General features: G+C 41.3%; 1 protein-coding gene across 2 annotated transcripts in view; it reads right to left on the minus strand.

Moving 5' to 3' along the window:
• The window catches only part of MBP (myelin basic protein), a 174,502-nt gene that overhangs the window by 132,056 nt on the left and 22,783 nt on the right, over positions 1–19,663 (minus strand). For both annotated transcript variants that reach the window (XM_074987536.1, XM_074987537.1), the window contains exon 2: positions 3,946–4,021. In XM_074987536.1, coding sequence (XP_074843637.1) covers positions 3,946–3,996 — 51 coding nt within the window. In that variant the 5' untranslated portion in view covers positions 3,997–4,021. The remainder of the gene's footprint in view (positions 1–3,945; positions 4,022–19,663) is intronic.

Genomic DNA, 19,663 nt, shown 5'->3' on the forward strand with positions numbered 1-19,663 from the left:
ACAGTTAGAAGTTAATGCCTATGGCAAAGGATGGGAAATCTTCTCCTAGAAATCTGCCTAATTAAAAGTGCTTTGGACTGATAATTGTAAATTGATTCAATCATCTTCTTTGGGCTCTATTCTATTCGATGCTGGGCAACGCAGAAAAAAATACCAAGTGTAGAGACAGAACCACAAAATCTGTGCTGAGGCTGTTTGTAATGGACATTTCTGAGGCTCTCCTACCAACGTGAGCCCACGGCCCCAGGCTTCCTGGTCCCAATTTGAAATTCACAATCTTCTTGTTACGTATTTCCTGAGCACCTGGAGAGCAGCAGCCAGAGCAGAAAACTGAGGGGCACTGTGGGTTACATACGGGACACCTCTGGTGGCTAATAAATTCAGTTTTAATATGTGACACTTCCACACTGGCCTTTATTTGTACTTTTCAATTTAAGCTTCATGCTATATCCATCAAGTACCAACGATACTGTGATATCGATGTTAGGGCTCCTTAAATCAAGCTAATGGTATTCACAGTGAAGACAGTCACGTTGTAATATTGAGCTAACTGCCTTAAATCAAATTTATCTTGTAGTGTAGATGCAGCCTCAGTCGTAGGAAAATATCCTGATTCACAGAAACTAAATAAAGTTAGATAGCTGTTCAAAATCTTAGTCACTTCAATCAATTTGTTACAAGAATCTAACTAGCTACTCCAGAGTTAAGGTTTCAACATGGTTTCTCTCTAAACCTCCCTTTAAAAAATTAATATCAATGTACACTTTGAAAGCAGATTGCAAAAAAAAAAAAAATCAAAAGTGTCAGTTCAGGTCACTTAGAGTTGAGTTTGTGGTGCGAATCTGTCATTTGCTGACTGGGGTCAGATGCTGAGATACAGTTCCTTGCATCATTCTTTTGGGCATAGGAAATAATTAGCATAAAGCAACAAGAAAAAAAATCCTTTAAGTGCATTGCTACATTTTCAAAACTGTGGTTGTGCACCTGCAAGGCAGGAGAAACAGCCCTGTATCTCTAGGCTTATCTCTTTCACCCAGTAACAATTGCTCTGTAATACATACTGTGGGACTGTAGGAAAACGAGGCTCAATTTATAGTTGTGGGCAAGAAGGGAACCAAAAAAAAAACCAAGTTTTTGCTAATGAGGGGTAAAGTACTGTGATACTTTCAGTTCCTATTGCCACTGAGCAGAGTTACGACGGTCTGGTTACATTGCGTGCGTAGCAGTACCGTAACCATACGCTTCCTGTTTTTTTTTTTTTTTTTTATAAGTCTCTAACTTGCCTTTTCATATACTGCAAACTCTGTTTTCAGAGAAGTATGGAGACAGAAAACTAGAAATGTTCAGTTTAGTTAAAAGGGGATGGAAGGCAGAGGTCCCTGATGAAAAGCACCAACTTGAACTTCATCATAACAAAAAAGATTTTTTTTTTGTAACTAAGTTTCACCACTTTGTTTAGAATTATAAACATTCTGCATGCTAAAACAGTTCAAAAGCTAAAGAGTTATAAAAAATTGCAATAAAGGTTGAACCTCTCTTCTTCGGCATCCTCAGGACCTGACCAGTGCCAAATGATGGGAGGTCAATATTTTGTAGCACATTACCAAGACTTCCACTGCTTACTGCGCTCTTAAAAGACATTTGGGGTAAATTACAGCTAAATACAGCCCTGAATAGTAACAGCCAGGACTGACGGCCATAAATAAACTTTATGAGACAGTGGGAAACTTGACCACACCCTTAAGTGGTCTTCTGGCTAACTAAAATAATTCTGGATTACAGAGTTTGATGGACAAGAATGTTCTGGATTAGAGAGACTCAGCCTGTATTCTACTTGCTTATGCGCCACGTCTCCTTTCCTTATCAGCGGTCTCCACATACCTATTTTTCAAAAAAACCTGGATGTGCAGTGTGCCTACAAGAGTGGACTTTAAGAGTGGACAACATAATTTCTTAAAGGGTGACATCAAATGTAATCCAAATTAACTTTATGCATCAATTACGATAGGGTCCCACACCTTATTATTTGTATTAGGCTATATCTACACTGCAGTTTTTTTCAAATGTTCTGATGTCTCAATAAGTAATGCTGGAAACTTGCATTCTCACAGCCACAACGTTGTGAAAGGGAGCATTCTCATTTACACCCACAGTTCACAGCCACAGCATTGAACAACAGCCTTCACATGAGCTGTGCTTTGTTCACACACATTCTTTTTCGACCTTGAAAGGGGGAAGAGGGTCAGCAAAAGTCTTTCCCAGAGCTGGAGTAATTATTTCAAGGGAAAAGCCCTCTTATCTCAAAATTATCTTGCTTGGCTGCGTGAATGCTTTTGGGGGGGGGGGGGGGAAAGGGTGAAAAAGAGGTTGTTCCCCGCCCTCCAAAAAAGAATGTATCTATGCTAGTTTAGAATTAAATCTAGGGGTTACACTCCCTTCTGCTAGGCACTACATAAACACATCACCTATAGCATGTAAAGAAAGCAGCACAAAGTCCCTCTTGATAATACTCTTGTTCTGCTATTTTCTCCTTTTTCCTCCCAGCATATTTACTTAGCTTCTAACTACTCAGCCCAGCCTTCTGAAAAGACATAATAAATATCTAATCACCTCTACACTACTTCTACTCTCTTTTCTGGGGGTATATTGGTCATTCATGTCTTAACAGTGAAATACCAGTATTCCTCCAGATGAAGCACAAATATAGCTGTACAGTTCCTGTCCTATACATACGGTCATTTTCTCATGTCAAAATTATTAATAGCTACTTACAAGAAAGAAACAACACTAATTTTTCTCTCAGATTAAATTACTTCAGCACATGCACCTTTTTTCCCCTCCTGTCAAAATTTAGAACACAGGGAAAAAAGGCAACAGGTAAAAGCTTTTGATTACCCTCAGTGGACAATAACAAGTATCAACAAAACTCTAAATTTTCTCAGTTGTTGTGTGGCCAGCACTCCCTATTTTATCATGTCAAGGATGTTTTTCTTAAAGTCTTAGCTCTTGTTGATGTGAGCAGGTGAACTCTCAGCTTTCATTATGATCTTTCATTTTCATATTTCTTTATATTATTTACCAACAGTCTTTTATATTAGTTCCTGTGCTAAAGGTAAGTTAAATCTAGTGACTTAGCTAACTGGCATGCATGTTGGCAAAGTTAACAATTAACATTTTACTCAGGGCATTACTACTTCAATAGGTACTGCATTTCTAGTCTTTCACTTCTCCTACGCTGTGTCTACACATGCCCCTTCCTTTCAAAAGGGGCATGTTAATGAGTGGGTTCAAAAGATGCTAATGAGGCGCTGCAATGAATATGCAACACCTCGTTAGCATAATGGCAGCTGAGGCGATTCTAAAGTGCGGCTTTTCGAATCGTGCGCCACCCGTGGAGACGGAACCTTCCAAAAGGACCCCCCAGTTTTCGAAAGCCCTTTTTCCAATCACCAGATAGGAAAAAGGGCTTTTGAAAACTGGGGGGGGGGGGTCCTTTCAAGAAGGTCCCGTCTCCACAGGCAGCGCACAATTCAAAAAGCCGCAATTTCGAATCGTCACAGCTGCTATTATGCTAACGAGGTGCTACACATTCCTTGCAGCACCTCCATTAGCATCTTTCAAACCTGCTCATTAACACTCCCCTTTCGAAAGGCAGGGGCACATGTAGACCCAGCCCTACTGTGCACTCCCCACAATGACTAACCGGCTTCAGAGACAACATACATTCAAGCATGCAGAATGCTAACATATCACATCTCTCATTAAATTCATCAAAACAGATCCAACATTTTTCACTTTATTGTCCAAGGACTTTTTTCAACTTTAAGAAACTATATGAGGAGGACTATAAAATAATAACCAAAAACTTGGCAACTATATTTGCATTTCATCATGTCACCATTTTTCTTGATACATGGCTCTCTCAACATATTTTCCCCCTCTTACCTTAGTAGGCTTCTCAGCACTCTGATCTCGTTTTCCTACATGGTTCCCCATGGTATTCCACTCAGCTCTTCAAAAACTAAAATAAGAACAGAAGAAATAGATTTGAAAAAAAATAATATTCGAAAAAAATGTGGAACTTTTAAACTGATTTCCTCTCACACATACCAAAAGGCTTTTCAAGTGCCATAGTTATCAATGACAAAGTATTTCTACTGTTCCAGGCCAGGATTTTCAGAGCTTTCTACATGAGTTAGATACCAAACCCCCATTATCTGACAAGGTGCAACAACACATGGAAAAAAAAAAGATGTTTTCATAGCTAGCACTGGGCACTAAAGTGGTTAAATCCTAGTCCACATAAGGCATTTATAGTCTTTACATGTGGTACAGGTTGAACCTCTCTCTGGCACTCTCTTGTTGGGCAACATCCGTAATCCAAGCATGATTTTAGTTAGCCAGAAGACCATTTATCATGGGTGCATCTAAGTTTCACGTGGTCCCACAAAGTTTCTTTCCAGCCACTAAACTAGCTCCCTGGCTCTCAGTGTTCTGGGACATTATTTAGGTGTAATTTACCCCTAAATGTCTTCCAAGAGCCCAGTAAGCAGGGAAAGCAGTGGTAATGCCGCTAGACAATATCGACCTCCCATAGTTGGGCAAATTCTCTCGTCCGGCACTGGTCCGGTGCCAAGGGTGCTGGATTAGAGAGGTTCAACCTGTAGCAGGTTAACAGAAATGGGAAATGAGCTCTTTATAATTTACTCTGACCTTCTCAAATGTTAAAACTGCAACTGCCCTGCTTCAGCAGGGTTTCAATTTCTGGTTAATTGCCATGCATTATCTAACATGAAGTAAGAACACACTTTCTCCTCCTAATAAAGACTTGAGTGAGTGGCCTTACCTCTGAAAATATTGCGTGATTTGGAATTAGGGTTTACATAGACGCCTTGAAATAGTGCTTTATGTCGGCATGTGGCATCGTTTAGATAGCGCCATATGCTGACCTAGCTTATTTCAAAATCTACTCAAAATAAGCCACAGAATTTGCGTAGCTTATTTCAAGGTTAGGGTGCCACGTACACATAGCATTAGGGTCCCAAATGGAGTGACAGATTTTCAAAATTATTCAGCACACAGCAGCTCCTACTGTTGCACATAAACACAGAGTGTGAGGGGTGGGGGGGGGTACTAACTTAGCATACGATATACCTGATGTCTCAAATCTTATTTTAAAAAATACTTTTCAGCATCCAGTGTGTTGTTTGCCTTGTTTATTCATGCTGGGCATTTGAACCTGAAAGCTTATCTTTCTCGTAAGAACATCTAGGCTATGTCTACACTATCCAAAAAACTTTAAAATTGTCATGCAAATGGTGGCCATTTCGAAGTTTACCAATGAAGTGCTGAAATACATATTCAGAACCTCATTAGCATGCAGGCAGCCGCAGCGCTTTGAAATTGACGCGGCTCGTCCAGACGGGGCTCATTTTCGAAAGGACCTCGCCTACTTCGAAGTCCCCTTATTCCTATGAGCAGATGGGAATAAAGAGACTGCGAAATAGGCGGGGCCCTTTTGAAAAGGAGCCCTGTCTGGACGAGCTGTGCGGCAGTGAGCCGTGTCAATTTCAAAGAGCCGCGGCTGCCCACATTCTAATGAGGTGCTGAATATGTATTTCAGCGCTTCATTAGTAAACTTCAAAATGGCCATTTGCATGGCAATTTCGAAGTTTTTGGATGGTGTAGACATGGCCCTATTGATCACAGGCCAGTGCCCAAAAAGACTGAAGGAAAATTAAACGTGATCCCAAAATGTTTAGTGGCCATAACTAATCACAAAAGAATATTTTTATGTAAAACCTTTCAAAGGAATTTTAAATAAAAACCAGTAACGCAGGATCTAAGGTCAGAAGCAACCATCATGACCCTCTAGTCCTGCACACTGTAGGCTACAGAACCTCAACCACCCTCCTGAAACATACCAGTAACCTGTGCCTGAGATACTGAAGTCCTCAAATCATGGTTTAAAGACTTTAAGTTATAGAGACTCCACAGAGAATTACACTTGTTCTAACCTGCAAATGACTTATGTCCCACACTGCACATAAAGGTGGAAAACAAAAACAAAAACAAAAAACAAAGTCTCTGCCAGTCCAAGTAGGATAAAATTTCCTCCCAAATGCAAATATGGAAATGAGGGCAAGACCCACCTGGGAAAGAATTTTCAGTAGTAACTCAAAGTCCTGTCAGGCTAGCATCCCATCACCATCCACTGGGGAGTTTTTATACTGGCAGTCACTGATGGGCCATACACCCCTGTAGCCAGTGTCATCATACCACCACTTTTCTAAACTTATCAAGCTGAGTCTTGTAGCCAGTTAATTTTTCTGCCCCCACTGCTCCCCTTGAAAGCCTCTTCCAGTTTCACTCCTCTGATGGTTAGAGAACTTCATCTAATTTCAAGCCTAAACTTATTGATGGACAGTTCATATCCCTCTGTTCTTGTGGGGCCAGCACTGGTGCTTAACTTAAATAACTCCTCCTCCTCCCTGTTAACACTTAGGCCGCGTCTACACTAGCCCCAAACTTTGAAATGGCCACGCAAATGGCCATTTCGAAGTTTACTAATGAAGCGCTGAAATGCACATTCAGCGCTTCATTAGCATGCGGGCGGCCGCAGCACTTCAAAATTGACGCACCTCGCGGTTCGTCCCGACAAGGCTCCTTTTCAAAAGGACCCCGCCTACTTCAAAGTCCCCTTATTCCCATGAAATAAGGGGACTTCGAAGCAGGCGGAGTCCTTTCGAAAAGGAGCCCCATCAGGACGAGCCGTGCGGCGGCAAGGCGCGGCAATTTAGAAGTGCCGCGGCCGCCCGCATGCTAATGAAGCGCTGAATATGCATTTCATCGCTTCATTAGTAAACTTCGAAATGCCCATTTGCGTGGCCATTTCGAAGTTTGGGGCTAGTGTAGACGTAGCCTTAGAGAGCAACTATGTCTACCCTCGGCTTCTTTTGGTTAAGCAAAACAAGGCAAACTCTTTGAGCCTCTTTTAATACCATGGGTTTTCTGTTCCTCAGATCATTGTAGTAGCCCCTCTCTGCACCTGTTCCAGTTTCAATTTATCTTTCTTAAACATGGAAGAAAAGAACTGCACACAGTATTCCAGATGAGGTCTCATCAGCGCCTTCCGTAATGGAACTAACACCTTCCTGTCTCTACTGGAAATACCTAGCCTGATTGCAGCCTAGGAATGCATTAGCCATTTCCACAGCTTAATCACATCAGTGGCTCATTGTCATCCTGTGACCAATCAATCACAAACTTCTGTGTACTTAATTCCATAGCATTTACTGTAGGGATGAAACAAAATTGCCTATGTATTCACTTAGCTGGAAATGCTGAGTTTTTCTTTCTACTAAAACCCACTGTGACGGGTTAGATCACAGAGGTAGGTCCCCTTGAGACTGCCATTCCATGTGATAATCACATCACTGAGACTGCCTACCTGCCCTTTACACTTGCCCACTTAGCCAGCAAAGAGACAGCACTGGACTAACAGTCCCCCTTCCGCCACACCAGAGTAACAAAGATGCTGATAACACCGCTGGGAGGGTTCAGATACAGGGACTTGCCAGTACCCAAGAGCACAGCCCCAAATAAATCTGTCCTACTCTGTAGAGAAATTTTGCACAGAACAAGCTCATGAAGAGGTTTGCTCCCTTTATCAATGAGATATGCGCACAGCTGTTGTTCCCCTACAGGTAACAATTATTTACACTGGGCTTGGTAATAAAAATATAGAAAGGTATTACTTAAGTGGGTAAAAGTTAAAACAGAGGAAAGCAAGTTACTAATCTAAAATAAACAAAACACATCAAACAAGCCTCATATGCACAGAGAGATGGTTACAAATAATAATTTCTAACCCCATTCCTTACTTCAGGAAAAATCTTTCAAGTCAGAGCAGATACTCTCTCTGGTCTGGGTCTAAGAACTGCTCCCCTTGTTAGTGTTCTTTGTTTTCATGTCTCCTCATGTACATCCTCTTAGGATTGGGAGGCAGTTTCAAAAGCCAGTTGAAGACTATCACTGACTACTTCCCCTCCCTTAAATAGAATTTCCCCAGGGCAGGTTGCCATCCATTGCACAATTTTCCCCATTCCAACTGAAAAATACCAAATTCAAGATGGATTTCAATATCAGGTGGTGTGGTCATATGTCTTTGTAGGAACAACAAGAAGTTCTGTGGCACCTTATAGACTCACAGATATTTGGAGCATAAGCTTTTGTGGTCAAAGACCTGCTTTACAAAAATATGCACTCTCCAGTCAGAATTACCAATGGCATTTTCTTAACAGCTCAGTTTTTGTTACTTGTGATAAATGCTTCAAAGGTCTAGAGAACATGACCTATGAAGAAAGGCTGAAAGAATTGGGCTTGTTTAGTTTGGAAAAGAGAAGATTGAGTGGGGACATGATAGCAGTTTTCAGGTATCTAAAAGGGTGTCTAAGGCAGAGGGAGGGAACTTGTTCTTCCTTGTCTCTGAGGATAGAACAAGAGGCAATGGACTGAAATTGCAGCAGGGGAGGTTCAGGTTGGACATTAGGAAAAAGTTCTTAACTGTCAGGGTGATCAAACACTGGAACGAATTGCCAAGGGAGGTGGTAGAATCTCCGTCACTGGAGATATTTAAGAGGTTAGATAGATGGCTTTCAGGGATGGTCTAGAAAGTGCTTGGTCCTGCCATGAGGGCAGGGGGCCGGACTCGATGGCCTCTCGAGGTCCCTTCCAGTCCTACTCTTCTATGATTCTATGATCTACAGTATGTTGGTACACAATGAACTCTTACCAACCGGACACATCACCACAGCTTTCAGCTAAATTGTGCCATCAGGCACAACTTTAGGCTGTGGGAGGAGGCAGTGACAAGAGAAGAGAACTTTACTACAGCTGAGTGTTTGAGAAGGGACTGTGGACTATTCATTGTTGTGGCCAATGCAAAGCAAAGATTAGGCTTTAGTCACAGCTGCTTGGGTTGAATTTTGTCCAAAGGTGCAGCAGTTCACATGCTCCCATAAGCACAAACAGGTTATATGGATTGTTTCTGGCCCTTTTAATACACATAAAATGGGAGAGTTGTGTTGCCTTCTCTATACACTAACACAGAGGTTAAGGCCAATCTGATCATATATCTTCCCTGAGCGGTTATCCATGACAATTTTTGTAATTGTTTTTGCAGATTAGCAAAGAGCAAAATTTGTGAAGTTTTGTAGTACACATTATTTGTTCACGGAATACCATTCATTTTGAAAATCATGCTACACATTACTGTATCTGATTAAATGACTACCCACCTGCAACCACTTCTGGTATCTCTCATACAAGAGGAAAATAAAAACTTTCAAAAACAATCTTGTACGGACCATTAAGATTTCAGGAGATAATCAACAGCATAACAGAGGCTGCTGACAACTCTAGTTCTAGAAGAATCAAAATATTTTTCTCTTCTCCAATTCTAGGAGATCATCATTGGCTTCCTGTTGAGTACCGAAGGCAACACTGCCAACAACATTAAAAAAAATTAAATAAAAGGATTTAAGACCAGGGGATCTTCCCACAGGTTTGTGCTCTACAACAAACAGTTTGGTGCTAAGCTCTGAAAGTCTCCTTTGAAACATCAGAAAGAGAACAGCAAGCATGGGAAAAGGCAGTTACGAAAGAAACATTAATATAGGGGCATAGGGAAGATAATATAATTAAGGTACAGAAAAACAAAGAGGAGGGACCACCAGAATAGGAACATACTGGAGAGGGTAATACAAGCAGAGATAAATGGGAAGAAGGACAAAAGAAGGAAGTAAGGGGAGAGATGGGAAAAAACAACTAAATAAAGAAGAGGAAAATTAAAACCGTATGAAGAGAAATACAATATAGGAAAAAAAGGAGAACGGGGCTTGAGGAACATCTAAATGTAAAGCTGTATTTTGCATCATCCTAAAAAATGTGGAAGGGATATAGGGTCTTACACCTTAGAAGTCAGATCTTTAATACTGTTCTCTGGGGTGGGGAGTGGCAGAACAAGCAAAGGAATAATTTGTTTTGTAATTATTACTGCAGTTGCAAGAGAAACTCAGAAGACATTAAGATTCATTTTCTGACGGTTACCTACAGAATGGTAAAAATCCTTTGAGGGAATAATTTGATATAGGTCAGTTGTTTAAATAATCATATGCCCTCTTTCAGCCATCACAGGCAGCAACAAGCATCACCACAACTGACCAAGAGAATTGTAGACAGAATGTGGAGCTAATGTGCCATGTGTAATCAATCACTTACATGTTTTAGTCTCTAAGGTGCTACAGGACTTCTTGATTTTTGTGAAGCCACAGACTAACACAGCTACACCTCGGAGGCTATGCCTACACAAGAACATAAAGTCAATTTTAAGGGAGTTAAATCCATTTTATAATGTATGCTACAAATATCAGACCGATTTACGGGGTCCTAAGGTCTACTTTTCTACTCCAGCTTTTTCCATGAGGCGTAATGCCAAATTAGAATTTATCCGGCTGCCAGGTCAAAATGAATTAAAATAACATTATCGAAATAAAGTATTTCAACAATACAAAAAAAAAACAACTTTTCAATAGCTCCAAATTGAAACTTTACAGATTTTTATTTCTGCATTTACGTTTTTCAGGACTGGCCCACTGGCCTTGGAACGGCATGTGCCAGGGGCATGCTGTGTAAAAGTGGCATGAAAATGCATTTGGCAGTGTGTTTTCAATAAGTGTGGAGAGTAAGGGCAATGCACTCTGGGATGATGACATCAGACACCCACAACCACTTGAGGCGCATTTTTTTTTTTTGGCCATAACACACTGGCAGAGAAATGCAGAATGCAATAAGGGTGCAGAAGCAGTGGGATAGGTACCCACAATGCACTTCTGACACAGTCAAACTTAGCAAAGGTACTGGGAACACACTATGTAGACTTTCTAAACACGTGTGGGCACTCACCATCAACATTAAAGTCTAGTGGTTTAAACCGACTTTAATAAATTTGACTTTATTTCCTAGGATAGACACAGCCTCAGACTATTTCAGCACTGTGTTTACCTGACACTTAACAGTCAAGTAAATAAAACACAAAGGTGGGAGAAGTGATCTCTCGGAGAAGGACTGTTTTTACTGTACCTAGCATAAATATGACGCCAGTTTGGGATCCATAGGCTCTACTGCAACGCACACAAAAAATTATCAGTGGTGTGTTTAATGAACACCAACATATAGCATGACAGGGAGCTAACAATCAAATATTTAACATAAACTAGCAGGCTAATGCCAGGCACTGAAAGAATCCACATGCAGGATGAAATGATCTAGATGGCCACAGGCTGTTTGTTAGTACAGCTAATCAAATTGAGAGAAAATACAATTTGATAAGCACATGGCATGACTCACTGAAATGGTCTACTAAGCAATGTGCTCATGATTCCAAAATGAATAATTTATTCAGCAAATTGTTTTAATTGTTTAATGTATACCGATTAAATACAAAGGAAATAGCTTGCTCAGTAGAAGAGCAGAGTTCTAGACAGAAATCCAGAAGTGTAGTTTGCAAATGAATTTTAATAAGTATGTATGTTTGGGTTCTACAGAAAGACAACTAAAATTGAAAATTACTCATCTTTGAGCAAATCCATTAAACTGCACTCATGTTTTTCATTCTCTTTTTAACATCCCAGGGAGACAAACAAATGGCTAAAATAACAATCTTGTTTTATGTGTTTTTCCTCTGCCTTAAGAGCTGGAGAAGTATAACATGACCAGATTTCACTTCATTTTACTCGTACAAAAATTACTGTAAAGGTTTAACACTAAACTGTAAAATCTAATAACTAGATATACCTAGCTATAAAAATATTACTACATGTAGCCAAGGAACTCTGATCTTTAAAAACAGACAGATTCACTTTTGAGCTTAAGAAACAAAAGCAACATAGTTCATTAGCAAAAACATGCTATAGATCATAGAAATAGTCCAAAATGCAAAAAGTCTTCTAAAAAAACTCCCCTCAAAAATCTAACCTGAACAATTAAACATGAAAATGTTCAGTGCTAATTAGTGTATAAATATGCATTATTCTACATGCTTTTGTCTGAGCAGGAGCACTAAAACAAATGAAAGCTAACAACAATGTAAGATCCAATCCTTCAGTCCTCATTCAAGCTAAGACCCACTTAATTGAGTAAGAAGTTTAAAACTGAGTCATGGTTTCAGTAGCTATATAAGAGGTTTTGATAAAATGTAAAACTGTTTCTTATCCTTGTTATTCTTCCTTGTAAAACATTTAGTAGAAATATAAACATGTCAAACCCCAATTCTGGAAAAACTGAAACGTGCTCTCGGGCTGTGTCTACATTACCACCTTCCTTCAAAGGAAAGATGGTAATGAGGCTGTCTGGAGTTTACTAATGAAGTGGAATAAGGGGACTTCAAAGATGCCCTGGCACTTCGAAGTACCAGCGGGTGCGCCACGGCTAGATGTGTGCCTGTACTCTGAAGTTTAAAACTTCGGAGTTGCCGCAGGGGGGGGCATATGCTTAACAAAGTGCTGCCTATGTATGTGTAGCCAGACAAAGTCTCCCCCTTACAAGCCAGCTTGCTCGCTGCCCCCCCCCCCCCACTGAGAAGCACACAGGGCACGGAAATGGCTGCTGACAGCACAGTCTTTGATGCCCTCATTGAGGCCCAGATGTGCTAGCTCATCGTGACCCTGAGAAGCAGAAAATACAGATAGAAGGCTAACAGGCCAACCTATCAACATGGGGGGGGGGGGACCCTCAAGAAATCACCCCAGCTGGCATTGATCGATATGATGCACACACACAACCATCCCAGAAGGGGAAGTGCCCCGCCCACACAAAAAGAATGTCCTGTACTCCTAAATTGCTTATCTCCTGTCTTACAAGTGCAAATTAAGTAAGAAATGCCCTTGTAACAAACTGGCGTCACAAAAGACAGACCAGTATGATCTGGCACCATAGATAAGAAAGAGAATACGTAACCCAAAAAAGGGGTATAAAAGATGGGTCCAGCAGAACTCTAACTTTGAGTGCATTCCACCAACTACCTGCTGGTCGGGTCAGGTGATTGCCTCCCGAGGTCCACAACTGGGGACAACCAACCTCGTATTCGTCTTTCCGCGGAATTGAGTGACCGATCCGGCTTGGCTATGCTGGTATCGAGAGACGCAGAGAGGGTAAGATACACCCATGCTAGGTCTCCGACTTTTTTGTGCACAGCTAAAGAATTAGAGCTCTGTAACTAGATGTCGTTGTGTCAAGATATCATTGTGTTAGATGGTAACAGATATCTTTGTATTGGATTGTAACGTAACTTGTTAACACCTGTACTTTGCTAGCATATAAGAAGTAAACAATAGCCTTTTGTAACCGCACGCTTATAACTGTAGCTTAAATAAACTTGTAACTAGTTAAGCTCTGAGCCTGACCCTGTTATCCTTTTGTCACTTGAACACAGCCGGCACAACAAAAGAACTTTAACCGTTTGGTTACTACAGCCTGGCCGTGGGTGAGAGTGCTAGGAGCTGCCTGCTCTAACAGTAAAAAACTGGGTTGTTTAGGACCCAGGGGAGTACCTCACCGCACATTACCCGGCCACCGGCTAACAGTATGGCAGCACTTCATTAGTAAACTCCGAACAGCTTCATTACCATCCTTCCTTTGAAGGAAGGTGGTAATGTAGATGCAGCCCCAGTGTTCTGTGCTGTTATTTAGCTGCAATTTACCTCTACATGTCTTCTAAGAGGCCAGTAAGCAGTGGAAATTTTGGCAATACTACTAGACAATATTGACCTTCTGTGGTCTGGCAAATTTTCTTGTCTGGCACTAGTGAGATCCCGAGGGTGCCGGATTAGAGAGGTTTGGTCTGTAATTGTATAATAAAAGACAACAACTTGCAGGTGCATAGTGAATCAATTTGCAGCACAGTTTTCTGTTGACTAATAAATGAATAGTGATAAATTCATGTGATGACTTCTTTGCAAAATTGTTACCACAGGTAATAAATAATACACTAGGACATCCTGAATCATATATACTGGGGACTCAGAGTACAGTTTATAATGTGCAAAATAGAGCCTGTATCATCTTCTCTCCCCTAAGGAGTTTAAAATTTAAGGCACAAATTTTACTAGTCAGTAGCGATACTCTTGGAAGTAAGTTAGTGATGCTAATAAAAACTCTCCAAGGTGCACAATAATTGACATTGAAGGGCTTGCTAAGGAATGACATCTTGAAGTGGCAACAGATCTCTGCCTATAAAAGAGCCAAACCTACAACCAGAGCTGTCCTGTCCATAGGACAAGGTTCGACAGCCAGCTAGGCACTGCACTTTAGAGGACCCTGATGAGAAAGGGGAGGATTACTTGGGGCATGAGGCAGTGGTGGCAGTAGCAGCAGCAGGGATCGCCTCCCCTCATTCCACCTCTGCACGCACCATTTAGCACCAGCAGCAATCTGCTCTGCTCTGCTGTGACATGCGTCCCCAGCCGGCTGAGCCTCACTTCTCTGCAGCTTCAGCAAGCAGACACTGCACCGCACCAGAAGCAGGGTTCAGCAGGCCTGGAAAGTGAGGCAGAATGGAGTGGAGCAGGCTCCCGCTCCTGCCATGTGAGAAGTGAGAGGAGGCGGGAAAGGCAAGTTCCCCCCCCTCCACCCCCGCCTCAGGTAATTCCCAAGCCAGATGGTTGTGGGGACTTGGTGGGGGGTGGAACAGGGAAGGGGCAGGGCCTGTGTGTGGGGGGGGTTTCCAAGGCCCCACACCTGAGGCACTGGGGTGAGGGTTGCTCCAGGTTCCCACCTCCCACCACCTCAGGACAGCCCTGTCTAGAACCTTCCCCTTCTGAAGCCTAAACTGCTGATGCCTGCCAACAATGATGCTGCAGTCACAATGCTTTAAACCACAAAGATTAGAACTGTGAGTTGTAAATATCAGGAAATGCAACAGCCACACACATATCCCAATCTGGAATGGGTGCGAACCCATACAGAGGAAAACAATCCACTGGGATCCCTGCAGAGGCACCATCCTGAAACAAAATCCACCCTATTCATGCAGACCGTTGCTAACTCCTAAAAGGAGCTTCGAACCAGATTAAGTAGTTTGCATGAGTCAGAAACGCTCAGTTTGGACCAACTGACATATCACCTGAAGACTCTGCGCCTTAATAACAGATCTGCTGTATAACCACCTGCACTCCTGGCACTCAAAATAATGAGTCTCCAAGAGCCTCTTCTGCAGACATCTCCAATGTCTCAACCCTAAAGCATTACACTAAGGTTATGTCTGGACTGCAGGCTTCTGTTGACAGAACTTTTGTCAACAGAGGGCACGTCCAGACTGCAGATCTCCTGGAAGAGATCCACTGGTCGGGAGCATTCTGACTACGTCCCTGTACACCTCATTCCATAAGGAAGAATGGATGTCTCGACAGAGAGTGTTTATCTGACATTTGGCCCTGTGTGGACGGGCCAAATTTTGGAAAAGCCTCTTGACAGAACCGTTGGCAAAAGACACGCACATGCATTGTGTTATCTTTTGTTGACAGTTCTCAGCAATCTAGACACAGCCTTATAGCACAGGGACTACCCAGCTGTAAAAATGGTGATCGAGCAAGGGAGTGGGGGCCTGATTTAGCAGCTATAACAACTGTCACACCTTAATTTGTAGAGGAAATCACACTTCCGCCCCTATAGTCTGTCCACGTGAAGCAGTATTTCAACAATACAATAAAAACAAAACCACAAAAATTCTCACTTCCCTACAGCTTAATCAAACAGAAAATGACGGAAAGCTCATTTGACACCCAATCATATTATTTGCCTCAGTGAAATTAAAATCAAAATAAAACAAGAGTGAGCAAGCATCCTCACTATCTTACTCAGGTGGAACATTCCTGAAAAAATTAAAAAAAAACAACACACACCAACAACTGGAGAGTTCTCTTTTGTTAATGAGCCCATTTTAAGCTTTTTGAAATTAAAAGGGTATTCTGGTAGGGAAGAATATATTTTATCCGCCATCCCCCACCACACACACAAGCAACATCACTTTAAAATTGTTTAGCTACCAATATTATCATTCAGCCACTGGGATTTTTTGCAATGACGATTGTTCAGACCCCACTTTAGTGTGTATGAAAGGACTTCCTCACATTTTGTAGCTAAAACATAATCTAAAAATGTGACACTGTTGTATTTAAGAAAATATTCCAATTTTAATCAGAATCAGGAGACATTTTGGAGGGGAGTTTCAAGGGGCCATCCAAGTTTTAAAATATATTCAGTGTAATTCTCAGGTCATAGATGCTTCTAACTGGTATTTTAATACTAATCTTTCAACAGTAGTCTAGTCAGATGTGTAAACTAAAGGTTCCAATCTGCAGGTTCCTACATGCTTGCATATGTGACTCATGTAGTAAAGTTATATAAACCCATACATTCTGATTCTTGAAAACAAGTATTACACGGAACAGGACTCCAAAGTAATCATGGCCTGATATGGATGAATCAGGATGAGGAGCTGCAAGATCACATTTTATTACTCTTCATCACGCTGGCGAACAGTCACCGGAGAAAAATTAACACGCAAATGCATTGTGCTATCTTTTGTTGACAGTTCTCAGCAATCTAGGCACAGCCTGATGAAGGAAGTCTTTGCCCACGAGAGCTTATGCTCCAAAATATCTGGTAGTCTATAAAGGTGCCACAGGACAACTTCTTGTTTTTACAGAAAAATAAAAGTATCAATGGGGTGTACATTTAAATAGAAAGACATTTTCCATGTTGAATTATGGAACCCCAATTGAAACAGATACTGATGCTCTGTATTCAACTCTGATTTATTTCAAATGGATGTGGTCAACCTATGACAAGAATAAATGCAAGCTGCTTCCTGAAGACCAGGGGGGCTTAGATGGCCAATATTTGGACTAGAAGCACGGAGGGAGTACTCGAAAAGATTTTGGAATTTAAATTCTCTCTCTCTCTCTCTGAGCAGATATTACTTTACAACATGGTTAGTCCCCTCTAAAGAGAAGGAGGATATATTCTAACTGCTCTTCCCAATGTTACCTCATCATTACTACCTTAAGTATAGCAGAGCTGTTGTCAAACTGGATCAGACCAATCATCCATTTAGTTCAGCAATTAGTTTCGTCAGTAACCAGTGCCAGATGCTTCTGAGGAAGGTGCAAGGAAACATCATAATGAACAGTTAAAAAAAATAATAATTTGCCCATAGGGCACGTACTTCCTAACATCTCCACCCTCTTGAATTAGCAGCTGGATTATTTCATGCAGTTGGGGGTGGAGGGAAGGGAGTTCTTACTTAAAGAACAGGAAATGCTCATAATCCATCATTCCACCGAAGTAATACTTAACAGAAAACAAAGTTAAAATAAAAAGATGCATTCTTTAAAAGGAAATCAATGTGTAATTCTAGATGCCAGCAATACTAAGGCCAGAAGTTTTCTATTTTGGTGGCAGCAAAGCTCTGAGTAATTCACTACACAGTAGCGGTAAATACTACCCTATGTTGACACAGTGACTTGCACAATAAGGACGTGATCTGATTGCATTCTAGACACCTTTGTAATATAAATATTTATTAATAAAGTGTAGGCCTTTCAGCTCTGAAAAGACTGGACCTAAAACGTTTTTTCCCCCCCAAGAGCTAGAGCATACATTTAATAAAATTTCTTGAAAAAAGATAAGACACTCACGTTTTCATATAAATAAATAATTTACAAATATATCGGACCTCACTCCAAAAAGATACCAAAATCACTTAATGACATTGTTCCCTTCAAAACTGCTAGAGAGAAGAAAGTCCCATTTCACACCTGTGGAAAAGGGGAAATTGTGGTAAAGAACACTGGGAAAAACATTAGGTCATTCAAGAAGCATGATGACATACACAAAGCACACAGGATCGCATGTTTACAGCATGTACTAACTGACTTTTGAAAATGTGCTCCGCTCCCTGTGCCTCTCATATGGACATCATGTAATTGTTCCCTCTTAAGTGGCATCATTATGACTCCAACACGATGCATACTTAGAACAGTCTAAATATATTTTTAGACAAACTTCTGTAAGTATATTACCTCATCTACCTAGTCTCATGCATAATTATATAGGACTGTGGGAAATCATAATGAAATTGTTGGACAGCAGTATTTGCAGGAATGTTATGCCTCCTAGCCTCTCTCGTAATTATAGCTGACCATGTGAAATTACAGTGAAATTGTTGGACAGCAGTACGTGCTAGAGTTTTATGCTTCCTTTTTTTTCCTGTTCTTTCATACACCTCCCTTTATTTCTCTCCCTATCCCACACATGTGCGCATGCTCACCTACCCACCCTGTGTATTATAGGCCTCCCAGTTATTAAAACTGCCTTGGTATTTCTTTTATAAAATTCTCCTCTTTTCCAGGCTATAATTGTTTATATATAATTTTTCCATATTATATTTGTTATGAATTTATTAAAGTTCTTAAAATTTCTTCAGGAGAAGTTTCCTGCTTCCATGCAGAGAACCAAATGCCAGATCAGACCACATCATTCACCAACAGCGATGTACACATATTATATTTGACCATAAATGCGAATCCCTCCATAGTATCACATCAAAAAGAGTACCAAACCACCTTACATAAATGTTGCTTCCCTTATAAACTGCTATAAACTTGAAAAAGATCTTTAAGGCAAAAAAGATAAAGATCAAAGCTCAAAGCATACTAAAATATTCACAAAAGGCAAATGTTGCTGGAGCATACTGAACCATATGCTTCCTTCCCTGCAGAAGAAACATCTGTGATATTCCAGGTATCACACTCAGAGTTTCCTTGGTACATATTACTCAGGAGAAGTGGGGACAATTGCCCCCAAGGCCCAGAGTTTGGCAGCAGACTGAGCAAGTGCTGGCAGTACTCTATGTGGTCCGAGGGGTTGGGGGCAGTGCTGCTCACTTCTCTAGGCCCTGCCCCTTCTATGGCACACAGCCAGCTTCCCCCCACCTTGCCAGAGGGTCCATGGTGGCTGTTGGTCCCTCTGGGTGTAGGCATACACAAAGAAAGCAAATAGGCCAAGAAACTCCATCACACCATAGGCTTCATAGTAAAACAGTTATCTTCCAAGTTGCATAGTAATATCCACATGAGCATGCATACTGTGTGGATGGACAGGGCAGAGATGAAGTATCAGTGTAGGCTCAAGCACCAGAAACTATTACATGTGGAGTTCCACTGGGACACCAGTAGCTCATGGGCTCATGCTGTGTAGTGGTGGGAAAGAAGCAAGCCACTCGGTACCTCCACCTCAGAACCGCAGAGGCATGAAAAGGAAGGGTTTTTCTACTCACCCTAGCATGCCACAGAGGCATAACTTATGCTACTGTCATGAGTTCTGAGGCCTTCAAGAATTAGTACAAAAGTGCAAGCTCCTCCTGCCCTTCACCATCACTGGGGAACATTTTCTGGGCCTGTAAATCTGAGTAGAAATAATAGACTAGCATGTATAAATATCCTCCCTCCCCCCGCCCCTTCTCATTTGCCCTGATGTTCTCCACACTACTGTTTTTGAAAATTTACTTTTCGCTGAAATGGAACCTAACACATGACCTTGGTAA

This window comes from Carettochelys insculpta, chromosome 2, assembly GCF_033958435.1.
Source record: "Carettochelys insculpta isolate YL-2023 chromosome 2, ASM3395843v1, whole genome shotgun sequence".
Lineage (NCBI taxonomy): Eukaryota > Metazoa > Chordata > Testudines > Carettochelyidae > Carettochelys > Carettochelys insculpta.